General features: G+C 38.9%; 1 protein-coding gene across 5 annotated transcripts in view; it reads left to right on the top strand.

Annotated features, from left to right (window-relative positions):
- The window catches only part of ACLY (ATP citrate lyase), a 70,447-nt gene that overhangs the window by 13,774 nt on the left and 41,378 nt on the right, over positions 1–15,295 (top strand). For all 5 annotated transcript variants that reach the window (XM_087916247.1, XM_087916246.1, XM_087916245.1 and 2 more), the window contains 6 exons: positions 8,191–8,355; positions 10,104–10,226; positions 11,352–11,414; positions 12,092–12,282; positions 13,465–13,544; positions 14,606–14,740. In XM_087916247.1, coding sequence (XP_087772373.1) covers positions 8,197–8,355; positions 10,104–10,226; positions 11,352–11,414; positions 12,092–12,282; positions 13,465–13,544; positions 14,606–14,740 — 751 coding nt within the window. In that variant the 5' untranslated portion in view covers positions 8,191–8,196. The remainder of the gene's footprint in view (positions 1–8,190; positions 8,356–10,103; positions 10,227–11,351; positions 11,415–12,091; positions 12,283–13,464; positions 13,545–14,605; positions 14,741–15,295) is intronic.

Consider the following 15,295-nt stretch of genomic DNA (forward strand, 5'->3'; position numbering starts at 1 on the left):
CAGAATCCCACCTGAGAATCTCAGGGTGCATCAGGACCTGAATAAGATTATAGCTGCGGCTCAATTGACTGCTGATGCCACCCTCACGTCAGCCAAATTTTCTTCCAGAGCCATGGCCTCTTCCATAACAGCATGCAGGCTTCTCTGGCTAAGAAATTGGCAGATGGACGCCAGAACCAAATGGAAGCTGGCGTCAGCTCCCTTTAAGGGAGAGGGGCTTTTGGGGGAAGCCCTGGATCCCTTTTTGATGGAAACCAGGGACGAGCGAAAGATCCTGCCCTCCCAGGGGAGGCGCTTTGATTACAGGTCTCATCCCTACTATAGGAAGGCCTTCTTTAAACAGGGGAAGCTGGGACAGGCTTTCCCCATCAAAGTAGGCCCTTTTTCCAGCGATCCTCCTCTCAGGCTGATAGACAGGCGTTTGCCGCCAGAGGGTGTCAGAGGCAAGAGGGCAGAAGGTCCTTTAGGGGTTCCAACAGACCCTTCAGGTGCAACAAGTGATGCCCGAGCCTCATCCCACATAAGGAGCCTCTGGGACTGTTTTGGCAGAGGTGGGAACAGACCACAATGGACGTTTGGATCCTGGCAACCTTACGGTCAGGTCTCTCTCTAGAGTTTCTCTCCCCCCAAGAGCCTTTGTGTGCTGCCCCGTCTCCAGGGACCTCTCAAAGAGGGATTTCATGGAATCAGTGATCCACCATCTGCTGGACATTTGGGCCATCCAGCCGGTTCCGGTGGACCAGGAGAGACAGGGTTTCTATTCAATATTGTTTGTGATTCCAAAGGCCTCGGGGGGGTGGCGAGCAATCCTCAACCTGAAAAGGCTCAACCGACATCTAATCTACTGAAAGTTCAAGATGCACTCCCTCCACTCCATTCTAGAGGGACTGCAGGAGGGAGATTTTTTGGCCTTGGTAGACTTGACGGAGGTCTACCTCCATGTGTCCATACACCCCAACCACTGTCAGTTCCTGAGGTTTTGCTATGGTGGCCGCCATTTTCAATACAGGGCTCTTCCATTCGGCCTGTCATCAGCCCCTCAGACTTTTACCAAGCTCTTGGAAGTGGTAGCAGCACACCTCAGAGCCTTACCCATAAGGATCCAATGCTATTTGGACAACATCCTGACAGCATCCTCTTCCAGACCCCAGGCGAAGGAGGATCTGATGTCGACAATCAGGATTCTTTGAGAGCATGGGTTCTCGATAAACCTGGAAAATGCCACCTATTACTACTGACTTGGATCTTGCATTTGGGGGCCATTATAGACACCTTGGCTGGACAGGTTTTTCTCTCACAGGAGCGTTGAGACAGTATCAGGGAAGTCACGTCGCTGATCCTGTCTTCCAGAGAGGCACTTATCATCTTGCTGTCTCAACTTCTCGGCAAAATGATATCGTGCATCGGGATTGTCCCATGGGCCCGCTTCCATACCCGAATCCTTCAGTGGTTCCTGCTCCCTTACCAGAGGGCGAGCCGGGGCGACTCTTCAAGGAAGGTTCACATCCCCTTGCCAGTTCTTTGTTCCCTCCATTGGTGGCAGTCCCGAGCCATGGATCAGGGATGCTTGTACAGGGAACCCCAGAGGATTACCATTACCACCAATGCCAGTCTCTATGGTTGGGGGGCCCACTTGGGAGTCCAGGTCACCCAGGGGAGGTGGTCACGAGAGGAGCTCGCCCACAACATAAATTGGCTAGAGCTCAGAGCTGCTCACTTAGCACTCAAGGATCTAAGGCAAGAGGTGGTGGGGAGACGTGCTTCTCCTCACGGACAATGTGGCTACCAAGGCCCACATAAAATGGCAGGGGGGCACACGCTCCAGATATCTAATGCAGGAAGCAACTCAATTGTGCAGGTGGGCGGAGAGAAACCTGTTGTCCCTACAAGCAGAACGTATCTCGGGAGTATCCAACATGGAGGCAGACTGGTTGAGCAGGGCCACAGTCGACCAGTCAGAATGGCAACTGCATCCCAGTCTATTCCAGGAGATGACAGAATGCTTTGGCCACCTGATTCTGGATCTCTTTGCATCACCAGAGAACATGCACCTCCCAAGGTTCTTTGCTCAATTCCCTGCCCGAGGAGCGGAAGGAGTCAATGCTCTCTGGTGCAGGTGGCCCCAGGGACTATTGTATGCCTTCCCCCCTTCCCCTTATTTCGGGGGCAATCAGGAAAGTACTGATAGAAAGGGAAGTTCTGTTGGTAGCACCTTACTGGCCCAGGCGTCCTTGGTTCGCCGACCTGGTGGGCCTGTCAGTCGCTAGACCCTGGAGAATTCCCCTGCATAAGATCTCCCTCAGCCAGGGCCTGATCAAGCACCCAGATCCAGCCTGGTTTCGGTTGACTGTCTGGCGCTTGAGCAGGGGATCCTGAAACGGGAGAAGTTTTCTACAAAGGTCATTCAGACCATCCAGGCGGCCAGAAGACCTTACACAACCAGGATATATAACGCAACGTGGAAGATTTTCTGCAGTTGGTGCACTTGTCACCAGTTAGAACCCACTGGGGTTTCTGTTGCAAAGGTATTAGAGTTCCTGCAGGATGAGTTGGATAAAGGTCTCTCCCCCAATACCTTGAAGAGACAGGTGGCTGCCTTGACCTCGGTAATTTTGGTCAAGGGCTCTACTACTCTGGCCCAACACCCTAGGGTGAAAGCCTTTCTTAGGGGAGCCACGAATCTGAGGCCATCGGTGGTCCACCACTACCCCACCTGGGATTTGCCTAAGGTCCTGCAGGCACTAACTTCTCCCCCATTTGAACCCTTACATGAAGTCTGCCTTTGCCTTCTCACGTGCAAGGTGTCATTCTTGGTGGCCATTACCTTGACCGGGCGTATTTCGGAGTTGGCGGCCTTATCCATCAGGAAGGATCTGTTCCATGTAGACAGAATGATTCTGCAGTTGGACGCTACTTTCCTGCCCAAGGTGAACTCCTTATTCCTTCGTTCACAGGAGTGGATTTTGCCTAATTTCTGTCCTGAGCCTACCCATCCGCTAGAGAAAAAATGGCACACCTTGGACGTTAGGAGGGCCCTTGGATGTTAGGACTTCTTTTAGGAGGACGGAAGCCTTATTCGTTTCCTTTCAGCCATCAACTTTAGGTCGCAGGGTGACACCTTCCACAGTGGGTCGCTGGCTCAGAGCCTGTATTACAAAGGCCTATCAATTACAGAGCCTTCCTGTGCCCAGGAGGATCACAGCGCACTCAACCAGAAGTGCAGCAACCACCGCAGCCTGGGCAATGCAGGCATCGATTCGGGACATTTGTAGAGCTGCAACCTGGTCATCGGTGACCCCATTCATAAGACATTACAAAATTGACTCCTTTGCCTCAGCAGAGGCGTCATTTGGAAGACGAGTCCTGCAGGGTGTGCATGTAGAGGTGGGGATCTTCGACCAATCCAGCACCCACCCATAGGACAGCCATCAGCCAGCTTTGGTATGTCCCATCCTGGATTCTCCCTTCGGCTCAGTGGAGAAGGGGCGTTGGTCCTACCTGAATGCTTCTTCTTGGGGAGCTGAAGGGAAAATCCAGTCCCACCTTGTATTCTGTCTGGTTGGAATAGGGAGGAAATGTCCCTTTTTTTCGCAGTATCAATGAACTATCTGTTTGAAGACAAGGAGCAGCTGAATTCGCTTCAACGTCATTCAGACATTACCAGGGGGGGTGTCCTCAGTTTTTCAACTCGGTCTGCGGAGCTAGGAGACTAGAGACTACCTATCCTGGATTCTCCCTTCAGCTCCCCGAGAAGAAGCATTCCGGTAGGACCAACACCCCATCAACTCTTCCACGAACAGAAATATTTGCTGGAAACAAGATTAATTTATAACTCTCATAAAATAGATCGTATACAATGAGATTGTTGATAACATCTGTTCCCTGTGAAGCAACAAATGATACAGAATGGACTAATGAGCTAAGGAGATTCAAAAAAATTTCCAAAATAGTCATAGCAATACAGAGATAACCGTGCTTATTATACAATCTGTATAGCAGTGGAAAGCATGCTACATTTGTAGTAATCTGATAAATAATAATACATTAAATTTTAGAGCTTTACAAATCAGCAGAATGTGGCAACCAAACATTATTTTCTATAGCTGTCATCATGATTGGATAATAGTGTAAGCCAACATAGATATTCTCCAAAGATGAGAAGATTTAAGAGAACATTCTGACACAAAAACATTTCCTAGTGATGACATATATTTGTCCCTATCTGTGTACCAATAAGTGTATCTAGAAATAAATGCTTAGTCAGTACATTACAAATCCATTTGGGTGATGGATTTCAGATGATTTTGTCGAGAGAGAGAGCTCTGAATATCTTTATCTGTAACCACACAACAAATGAAAATGTGAGTTAATATTTCCTTGTCTGTCAGATGTTTAAATATAAGCAAGAATTTCATAAAAGCATAGTAATTTTCAAAAATTAGAGAACTCAGCTTTATATAGTTAGCATATGCCCTTCCTTCTGGCACAGTTTTATGTTAATTGGTTACCTGGTTTGTGCCTGGAATCTTAAACACATCAACCAGGAAAGGGAGCACACTGATGACAAGGGGGAACCTAAGCACTTGGTTAAGATGGCTTTCTTCCTAATTGCACCTTGAACTGCTGCTGTTTCGCCTGCAGTGTTTTTCTTCATTTTTTAAAAAGCCCATTTATTATAGGCAAAAAAAAGATAAAGAGAGAGGAGCATTCATTCAGATATTAAAAAAGAAAGGAGTACTTCAAACTATTGTAGGGTTGATGAGAAAAGAATGTGCCTCCAAACACTGTCTTGTCTTGTCTTCCAACTTTGGTTTTTTGTTTTGTTTTTGCTTTCATAAAAGCATTCAGGTCCTGTTTATCTTCTTCTGCATTCATTTCCATATAATAATAAGGTCTTCTTTTTCTTCTTTACTTCCTCTTTTACTGCTTTGGGTGTTGAAGGAAGTAATGAGATGAATCTACCAATTTCTTCCCAAGAAGTCCATAAGAGTTCAATTTATATAAAATTATCAGCTCCATTGGATAAATCATAATTTTACTCTAGAAACTTGCCGAAAGAGTTTTCCATTGATATTCTTGTACTGGATCTTTCAGTTCCTTATTCTACAGTTTTCTATACAATTGAATATAATATATAGCAACAAACATTTATTGACTACATTATAGGCTTATTGATTCCTCATAGGAACATGATGAATCATCTGCCATTACAATTCTGAGCCATTTAAGACAACCACGCCTGATCCATACCTAGGTATCAAAAAGTATTTTTTTAAAAGTTATTACTAGTACTTCCTAGAGAGATTAAGCTTATATATAAATTTCTCTGCTCACAAAAATCAGCATCTCATACTGTAGATTTAAAGTACATATATGCACAATGTGCCCAGTGCCCAAATTCTCTAACAAAATTATTCCCTTAATAGTTTCTCCTTTACTCTCAAATATTAAAACTATTATTACCCTTAAAAGATTGTAAGGATAGCATTCTTGTGCTATGTAGGAAAAACTACACTTTTGCCAGTGAGATGCTAAGAAATGTCTACAATGTTGCAGGAACAATATCTTTGGAAAAATTTTGTACCATCTTAGACTGAATTTCATTGTAAAGTTTATAATTATGAAGAAGTAAGTCCCACGGAATTTAAAGTTTATAATAAATTTTCTGGAAAAAGAAATGTTTGATTCAAATGTTAATAGTTTTATTAGATAAATTGAAACTGCTAGTTTGAAGGGGGGAAACCATTATTAAAAAGTGTAAATACTTCATTTACTAATTTTGTCTTATTCTTTATGGGTACTACTTCTTTTAGTTAAAAGAAGCTTAAAAAAACCTTTTCAAATATTTCAAGGTAGCTGCTTGAGTTACCAACCATACCAAAAGAAAATTCACATTTACTGTCCATCCTTGTTTTTAAACTGTCTTCTTGCAGTCTGTTTTAAGGCAAATAGAACGTTCATTTTGACTCATCCCATCTCCCTTAAGTAAAGACTGAGCTAGCTAGCAAGTCCATTTTATTTATTTTTGGGAGTTTGAGCACTGAGCCATTCAAAAGCAGCAGTAAAATTTAATGAGCCTCAGTATGAACTCATTCATTTTCTAGAGTAGGGAGAGATTGTCAAAATAAATATCCTCCATGGTGATTTTGTGAAAGACTATTTAAAATATTTTTCTTTATTGCCTGATAAACAATATCAAGGATATTTTTCAAGATATAAGATAGTTAAAAACATTAGACACAATCCTCCATCTGGGTTTCATCTCCCTGTCTGTATATCATTAGTTCATTCATGTGTGACAAGTATTCTGTCATCAGAATCAAATGCCACAAAATCATTTTAAGTTAAAAAAAAAAGGCAATAAAGAGTTTCCAGTCATTGATTTATATCAGTAATGAACTTTCTTTTATCAATGAAGTCAGTTTGGCCATCTCAGCAAATTTTGTCATTTCAATGCCATTCCTCTATGGGGTTAGTGTTAAATCTGTCAGCATATAATAATATAAAGGAAACAGCTATCAGTGATTTTCTTGTTTACAGTTACCAGAAAGATTTAAAATGGATAAACTTTCTTGGTATTGATATAATGTCCAGCATGATGAACATATAATTGCTAAGGTATATAAATTTTTGTTGAAATTTGAAATGGAATAGCAGGTTAAAGAATATACGATAAAGTGGGCTAAGAATTGTGGTTATAATAAAAAGATAATAATATACAGTGAAAAGGTTGAAATTTGCATTATGTTATGATCAAATAATTTATAAAATTATGAATTATGACATGAGGGAAATTATCTAAAATAGCTACAATATTTCAAATGTATGTTGGAAAAGTGAAAAACAAAATGCATATTCTCATTTTTGGAGATTTAAAAAAGCTAACATTTTTTGGATTTAAATGCCCAAATTAATATAGAGTTTATTAATATTCAATAGGAGTCAAAACTTTTCTTTTTAGGAGTGATAGATACACAGAAAAGAGTCATGGAAAATTATTTCAGTATATGATTGCTGCAGCAAGATTTTTTTTCTTTATTTACAACATTGTGTATTTTTACTTGTTTTTTGCATTCAGTTAAAAAAGAGTGATAAGAGGAAAAAAGATACCATCCATTTCCATCCATGTTATTAACAAAAATGTTGAGGAGTATATTGTAGAGCTCAATCAGTTCCTGACTTTAGTTTTAACAAGGACAGATAAATGAGTGGAGGAAAGGAAAGGAGAATTCAAGGAGCCTTATAGACCAATCAGTCTGACACTGATACCTGAGAAGATCCTAGAGCAATTATAAAAAGGCCAATCAGTAGGCACTTTGGAAACATGCAGTTACTATTAAAACAATTCTTAGCTGATTTAAAACATGAACTATTTGTTATTACATGGCACCTTCCTTATCAGATTATTGCAATGTTGGTGCAATAGATTTTGATTTGAGTAAATAAATCATTTGCTGGAACTCTCCCTAACACTGTGGTTAGTGAACTAGATAAGCATGAATTGAGTGACATAGTAGTTACATGCCAGTAGTAGTTAAAAGCCATTTATAGGGATGCCATTTGCCTAATTCTAAATATTTGAACTGATATATGCAAATAGGTTTTTTTTTTGGCATTTTTCCATCAGTGTTAGCTTCAGTCCTTCCTTTTCTTCCTGCACTTCATAAATTCTTGGTAGAACACATGCAACACTTATTGGAGAAACTTGAAAGTGAAGATGGAATCTTTCCTTTGTTTTAGTGTCCTTGTTTGGTGTTTCGACTGAGTAGATGGAAATTAATTCTTTCTTTTCCGCTGTTGATTCTAAACATCTTTTTTCTGGTTCTTAGCATTCCTTGCCAAGGAATCTCATTTTTAAATATACATTACAGAACAATAAGTTTAAAACTTAAAACAAATTCTAAAATTAATAATTAAAAGGGAATGCATTCCACAGAGCAGACAATTCATTGTCACTAGTTGTTACTGTGCCTTCTCCATGTTTTGAATCATACAGTGCTGCAGAACTGTTATGTCTTGGTTTCTAGAATAGAGTTTGTGTTGACTACAGTTATATTGGACATGCAAGAAGCATTTTAAGTATAGAATACTTTTGAGTCATATTTCTGTCAGTAAAGCCATGGTAAAGTAAATATTCTAAAGTTAAATATTTTATAAGTAACTAGTATATTTTTTTCTAATTGGCCTTAGGTAACCATGTCTGCCAAAGCAATTTCTGAACAAACAGGGAAGGAGTTTTTGTATAAATACATCTGTACCTCCTCAGCTGTCCAGAATCGCTTCAAATATGCCAGAGTAACTCCTGATAGTGACTGGGATCAGGTCACTCAAGATCATCCCTGGCTATTGACTGAGGTGAGAAAATAAAACTCTGTCTTGTAACATCCTAGAGCTATGCGAGATTCCTATAAAAGTACCAAACACTTGGTCTCTTTAGATCCATTCTTAGCTTGGAAGACTAGCAACAACAGTCTATAATCTCAACATTTTCAAAATAAGAAAAATATAAATCCTAGAAAAGCCTTTTGTCTAAGTATTTGGCTAATAAGCAGCAATACAAGTCTTTAGGTACCATCATTGAATTTTCAGTTCCTAGATCAAGCTAGGTAGAGTGAAAGACCACCTTTGTACTTGTGGTTCCTATTGAGATTCCCATTAAGAATTACTTGCAGCTATAGCTGATTGCAATTGGGTGAAGTTTGGGAACACGTTACCACGTTCATCAGGGACAGACCACTTGCTTCCTAATCTCAAGTGTCTCTTGTGAAATTTAAATTCAGAAGTCTAATAAGAGAGGGAGAAAGCAGTACTAGAAAAGAATGGTGTCAGAAAAGCCCCTTCTTGCTTTAGCTCCACTCAGTCCTCCAACCGTGACAGGTTGCTTTTGAGATAACACAGTCCTTAACAGAAAGAGCTCCATAATGTTAGCCTCTTTGTGGAATATTTGATTATAATAAAGCAAAAAAAGATGGTTAGCTGATGTATTTTGCTTTCCAACTGATCATCATTGTATCTTTTATCTCTTGTGGATAAAGTAGCATATTAGATGCTTCTCGTTAGCTAGCTTTGATTTGATTTACAAGCTGCCCCAATCCTCATGATTATGGGAGGTTTATAGTGGAGCAATAGATTAATAAAAAAATTAGAATATATCACCCCAAAATTACCACCCTTTCTGACCCAAGACATGCAGACAGACAGGTGTTAAAGGCTCCCTTAAACATGAACAGGATAGGGGTCATATAATCTTGGGCAGAAGGCAGGTGTTCTTTGTTCTCTTTGCTTTGAAAAGTTCTGGGAATCTTCTTTCAAGTTACGTTATGATGAAAGCAGAATTTCAAAGTAGAGACGTTCTGTCCCTGAGTCCTTTGGGTTGCTTGTTCTCCTGGCTCCCATCCAGTTTAATCACATTTGGAGCCTAAATCTGTAATACAGTCCCATTTTTCTTGCTGATGGAGGACAGCTCTATTGATAGCTAATTAAATATTATGCACTTACTTACATGACTCAGTTGTTGCCTTGTGTCAGGAAGGAAGATATAAGATCAGGAGTTGTGCCAGGAGACAGGAAGGGTTCTGAATATCCTTTTAATTTAATGATAGGATGCCTAAAGTAGGAACAGAAAGAATACTTTCAGATCCCTGGTTCTGACATCAATGTTCGCTATACTGCTGTTAACATTTGTGATGAGCAGTTACTTGCAAGTAAACAGATAGGAACGTCATCTAAAAGCTACAAAGTATCTTATTGTTCAAGAATGCTCCTGCTAATCACAGGAATCTTGTGGTACATAATGCATTTTTTTAGCCTTAATTGTTGCATTTGTGAGGTAGGGATAATGTCATGGTAGTGATGATGCTTTCTAAAAGTATAACATGAAAACATGCCAAAATGAATATATACATTACTTCCAGGAAGTTTTATCAATCAAACTGACCCTTTTTGTATTGTTTCTTTGATATGGCTGAAATGAACAAATTATAGTAATTCACATGGAGAAACAGTACCTGAATTGTCTGAAAAAGCATGTAAGCTATGCCAAATCTGCTATAATTATCCACAAGTTAATTTTTCATTTTGGGGGTTTTCTTTGAAAATTCTAGCGTCTGGTGGTGAAACCTGATCAGCTGATAAAACGACGCGGTAAACTTGGCTTGGTCGGTGTGGATCTTAATTTAGATCAAGTGAAAGCCTGGCTGAAACCACGCCTTGGAAAAGAAGCTACAGTAAGTATTATTTATTTCTGAGTAAGCTGCATAATTTGGACATTGACCTTTGGAAAGGATATGGAGTGAATTAATGAATAAATGAATCAAGCAATGAATACCCCAAACCTATTTGGAGAACACAACATGGGACACAGCTATTTTGTATTTTATAATGAATGTCCTTAATATACAGTGCCTATAGGAATCACTATGACCATAGGTCTGTCTACAGCATAGGAACTTCACTTTCCACCTCCCACTTTAAGATCTTCACTGGAGTTTATAAGGCCATTTCTAGGTGCCTAGTGCTTTCTGAGTGTTCTATGACAGCTTTTGTTTTGGGAGGAAAATATGACTTGCTTAGATAAGGAAGGGTAAAAAATGTCATTGGGGAAAGGAGGGATGAAAGTGAAGCAATTACATGGCTAGAAAGAGAAGTGCAGAATGTAAGAAAAGTAAAAGGAATATAGAAAAGAAATATTAAAAAAAAAGAATTCATGCTGATATCCTAGAATTTGCATAATTTTTATATAGAATTTCCTTCCTTTTCAAGTTACGATCCTTCTTGTCTTAACAGACCAACACACATTTCTCAGGCTTTCCAGGGTTGCTACCTAAAAAAAAAACATGGATGCAAGGCATTAATACTTTCCTCAAAATTATGACAAAGACTCCATCTTCCATCAAAATATCACTATTGTCTCATTGAACACCTGTCTCTCCATTGTGTTCTGTGATTTAATACTGGTTTTGACAGCACCTATTATAAAAGTCATAAGGATCCATTTTTTCACTGGCAAATACTGGATCAGGAACCACTAAGTTTTCTGCAGATTACCATCAAATAAAAGCTATGTTATAAGTGTGCAGGTTAAAAATAATTGTGTTGAATTCTAATGAACGTGACTTAAAGTTCACATCAAATCAAAACATAGGAATGTGCTTTCTATCATTTGGGTGTGAAGATGATGGGAGAATGATAACCATGTATGTATGTGTGTGTGTGCGTGTACGTTCATTCTCATGGTACTTTTTCAAAACACCCAAATACCCAGAAGAGACCAACAATGACAATGGTCTTATGCAGTCCCTTGAGGGTATGCTAATTCATAATATGTTTATATCTGTTCTTCTTTTTCACAGATTGCTAAAGCTAAGGGCATCCTAAAGAACTTCTTGATAGAACCTTTTGTTCCACATAAACAGGTCAGTTTGCTTGCAAAGCTGTCTTTGCAGAATTGAGCATCTCATTTTCATGGAAGGAGCCTTTATCAATCTGTCTTTCAAAAGCAATGGAATATATCCCCTAGCCAGTATGGCAACTAAAGATGACTGATGTTTCAGTGTGGATATAAAGGGCAGCAAGATCAAGAACATTGCTTTGTCATGCTAAGGACAGAGAAAAAAATCCCCTTTCCATAATCTCCATGAAGTTTTCAAGCTCCTTTCAGTTGACTAATATTCTTAAATATTAATAGGCAGCCTGGAAGTTAGTCTAATGCTACTAATGGAGATGATGAAATAGGACTGTGATGACATCACAAATCTGTAGAAAAGGGGAAAACAAGTTGCACATCCTCAGTCTTGCTATGATTAATCGTGGTTCTGAGGCAGTCTGGTTTACAGTGCAGTAATTTAACTGAGGCATAATGGATTCTAAGTGAAGCTTTCTCCTTTTTTCCAATTAATTTAATTTTGTTTCAATTTTGTTATTATATAATAAACTCTGTGCAGAAGGTAGTAGAGTAAAGAAGGCTGAAGTTGTCAGATTTTGGTGAAGACAGCAAAGGCAAATGTTAGAAAGGATTGTCTGTTCATTTAATACAATTTGTTTTAGTCAGTAGGCAGTAAGACCTTACCAATTCATTATGTTTTCTTCACAGACAGAGGAGTTCTATGTATGTATTTATGCAGCTCGTGAAGGAGACTATGTGCTGTTTCACCACCAGGGTGGTGTGGATGTGGGAGATGTGGATGCCAAAGCCCAGAAGTTGCTGGTGCGCGTGGACTGCAAGCTGAGTGAATCTGATATCAAGAACCTTCTCTTGGTGCATGCTCCACTGGACAAGAAAGAGTAATTCTGAACTATTGCTTTCTATCATAGGGAATGTGGATGTTTGCAGGTGAATGATGTATGGCAGCAATTATGCTGACCAGGCCAAGCATTGTCCAGTAATGAAGAATTGTAGGTTTACCCAGGGGCAGTAAACATTCTTCTGAGGCCAAATATATTTTTTCTACTCTTTTTGTGTAATGAATGGGGATATTTTTAATAATGGCTGGAGAGTGCTTTATAACTAGTTATTATGAAAGAGCAAATCTCTAGACCATTTTCTTCTAATATCCATGCTGCATTTAGATACTTACAGGGTCAATCTTTTTCAGTCCTACCTATCTGACAGGATAATATGGATAAAAAAATAATCAATCCAAGAGAGAACGCAGAATTTAATAAAGAAATATTCCCAAAGGGAGACTTGTGCCTAGACTCTACCATTTTTTTCCTGGACTTTGCCAATATATAGGCACCAGTCACCCAGCAATCATTTGTCATGCCTCTTACATCTCAGGGCAAGGCTGACTGAGTCCTTCCCAAGAGAAAAGCATATTTCATTGAATCCCAGTGCTTGGAATTGTACCTAGCAGCTTAGCTAATTGTGTTTAACATACTTACCACATTATCTTCCCCAAAAGGCTGTAAGAGATCTGTTGATGTGCTTATTTCTAATGGCCATGCCTAATCTCATTCAATAGCCACATTAAGCCATCCCCTGTCCATCCCCTTCTAGAATAGACAAGCTACTAAGAAAGGGGACTGCAAGCTTTGGCCAACCTGGCTATGGTTCTTTGGGTCAGAGCTGCATGCCTGCCACTGTAAGGTCAAAGAAGAGATGAAGGCTAGCCGTCATGCAGGCCAGAAGGCAGGGATGGCCCATGCTCAGCCAATGCTTCTTCATTTTGCTTAAAACTTTAAAATACTTTGCAAGCTTTCAAAAGATGGTTAAAATAATTTTCCCATTTATATAATGTTTTAAATTGTATTTGTGTTTATGTGTTGATTTGCAATGTCTTTTTCATCTCATTTAAAACAGAAACTAATATAGCTTCAGGAACAATCTCATGCTGACTCATGCAAGTCAACCATTGAGCCTTAGCTAGGCCAAAGGCAGACTGAATTGAGATAAATCTACATAATATGGTAAATTGTTCAATTTGTGCAATTTATTACTGTATATGTTGTATTATTTTTATTTAGCATCTTGGCAAGTTTCATCCTTGGCCTCTTCAACCTTTATGAAGATTTATATTTTACATATCTGGAAATCAATCCATTAGGTAATGTGTTATTTTATATTTGTGGAAGATGAATATATTTAATTCTGTATTTTTCAGTTTTGGATGGTTTTTATTTTTAGTTTGTGGAATAAAAAATGAAGATGGAAGTTAGGCCTCTGCTATAAAATAGTGCATATATTGCTATATAGTCTTGTTACCAAAGTAATTTATATTGTGTTTCTTCAGGAAGGGGAAATGTAAAAATATCCATCACTCAGTGTTTGAGGTTCTTTATATAAAACAGCTTCAGAGAAAGAACTGATCACAAATGTCTGGTTTTTATGATTCAGCCTTATTCCAACTAGATGTGATGATAAGATAACATTATTCAGATTAGTTAACAGATGTTACGCCTATAATTCCAGTACTGTGTGCCAAAACACATTACTATATTCTGAGAAACTTACTTATGCAACAATAAAAATATTTTGTGACTCTTGTATAAGGAATCAAAGGGAGTGTTGGTCAGTGTGTATATTTTCCTTTCTTTCTTTATTAGAGATAGTTGTTTTAGTCTAAGTTTTGACAGGTCCAGAAGTCTGCTGTGTTCATAGCTAAAGAAAACCTTTGAATTACATCTTCATTTATGTTAAAATTAATATTTTGTCATGCCAGTTTGAGAACCCTGCCATAAAACAGAGAAACGCAAAAATATATAATTATTTATTATTTGAATCATGAAGTCCACCAAAATCTCTGTTCTTTCTGTTAAGTACCTAGATAGGCTGACATTTAGGTGGCAAAGAAAATCTGCTTTAATTCTAATTCATAAATGTACTTCATTTATTTAATTGTGCTTTCCAGCATTATCAAGCTGGGGTTCTCCAGATGTGTTAGGAAATTTCCAGTACATCTAAAGGGTGGGCCAGGTTGAGGAAGAGGGATTTATGCTGTCATGTATGTCTCATGGGTCTGAATCATCCAAACGCTTAAGTGGTAAAAGTCCAATGAATAAGTTTCATATCTCATTTACAGTAGGTAGGAGTGTGAAATGAGGCACTTCAACAGTGACTAGGGAACAATTCACTCTAACTTGCTTTTTGTTTGTTCTCTTTATACAGTTGTAACTGCAGATGGTGTTTACGTACTAGACCTGGCTGCAAAAATTGATGCAACAGCTGATTACATCTGCAAAGTGAAATGGGGTGATGTAGAATTCCCTCCTCCCTTTGGAAGGGAGGCTTATCCAGAGGCAAGTAAAAAGATTATTCTTCTTCCATGAGGCTGGAGAATTAGAGTTTCTGAAGTATCTTGAGTATATTGAAATGCTTGAATTAGATTGGTTAGACCCTTACCATCTAATCATCATCAACTATGAAACTCATGCATTGATTTTGTGCCAGGTGCTATCTTATCAGACTAACCTACTTACATGCAATTGTTATAAAGATAAGAGGAATGATTACTAGGTACACTCTATTACAGTCATTAGGAAATTAATTACAAACATATTTGATCAGGCACTAGACATCTTGGCAGTTAACATCCTTTAAAATACCATTAAAATAATCCAAAACTGAACTGAATTTGCTTGGTGGTTGTCTTAGAATCCACCCTATGGAAAATGTCTTGAAGTGCTTTTGATGGCTCTTCAGGTAGACTAATAAAGATGTGGATGACTACTTGTGATGCACTGGGCATGGATTCATTTTGTCTAGGCAGAATTGGAATACAGTTTTGTCCATTCAGTAAACTGGTTCTGCTTGGAAAACACGAATATTCTTTAAAATGGTTTGAGTTTTTTTCATGTC

The sequence above is a fragment of the Pseudonaja textilis genome, chromosome Z (genome assembly GCF_049901715.1).
Source record: "Pseudonaja textilis isolate UNSWEBS1 chromosome Z, rPseTex1.2, whole genome shotgun sequence".
Lineage (NCBI taxonomy): Eukaryota > Metazoa > Chordata > Lepidosauria > Squamata > Elapidae > Pseudonaja > Pseudonaja textilis.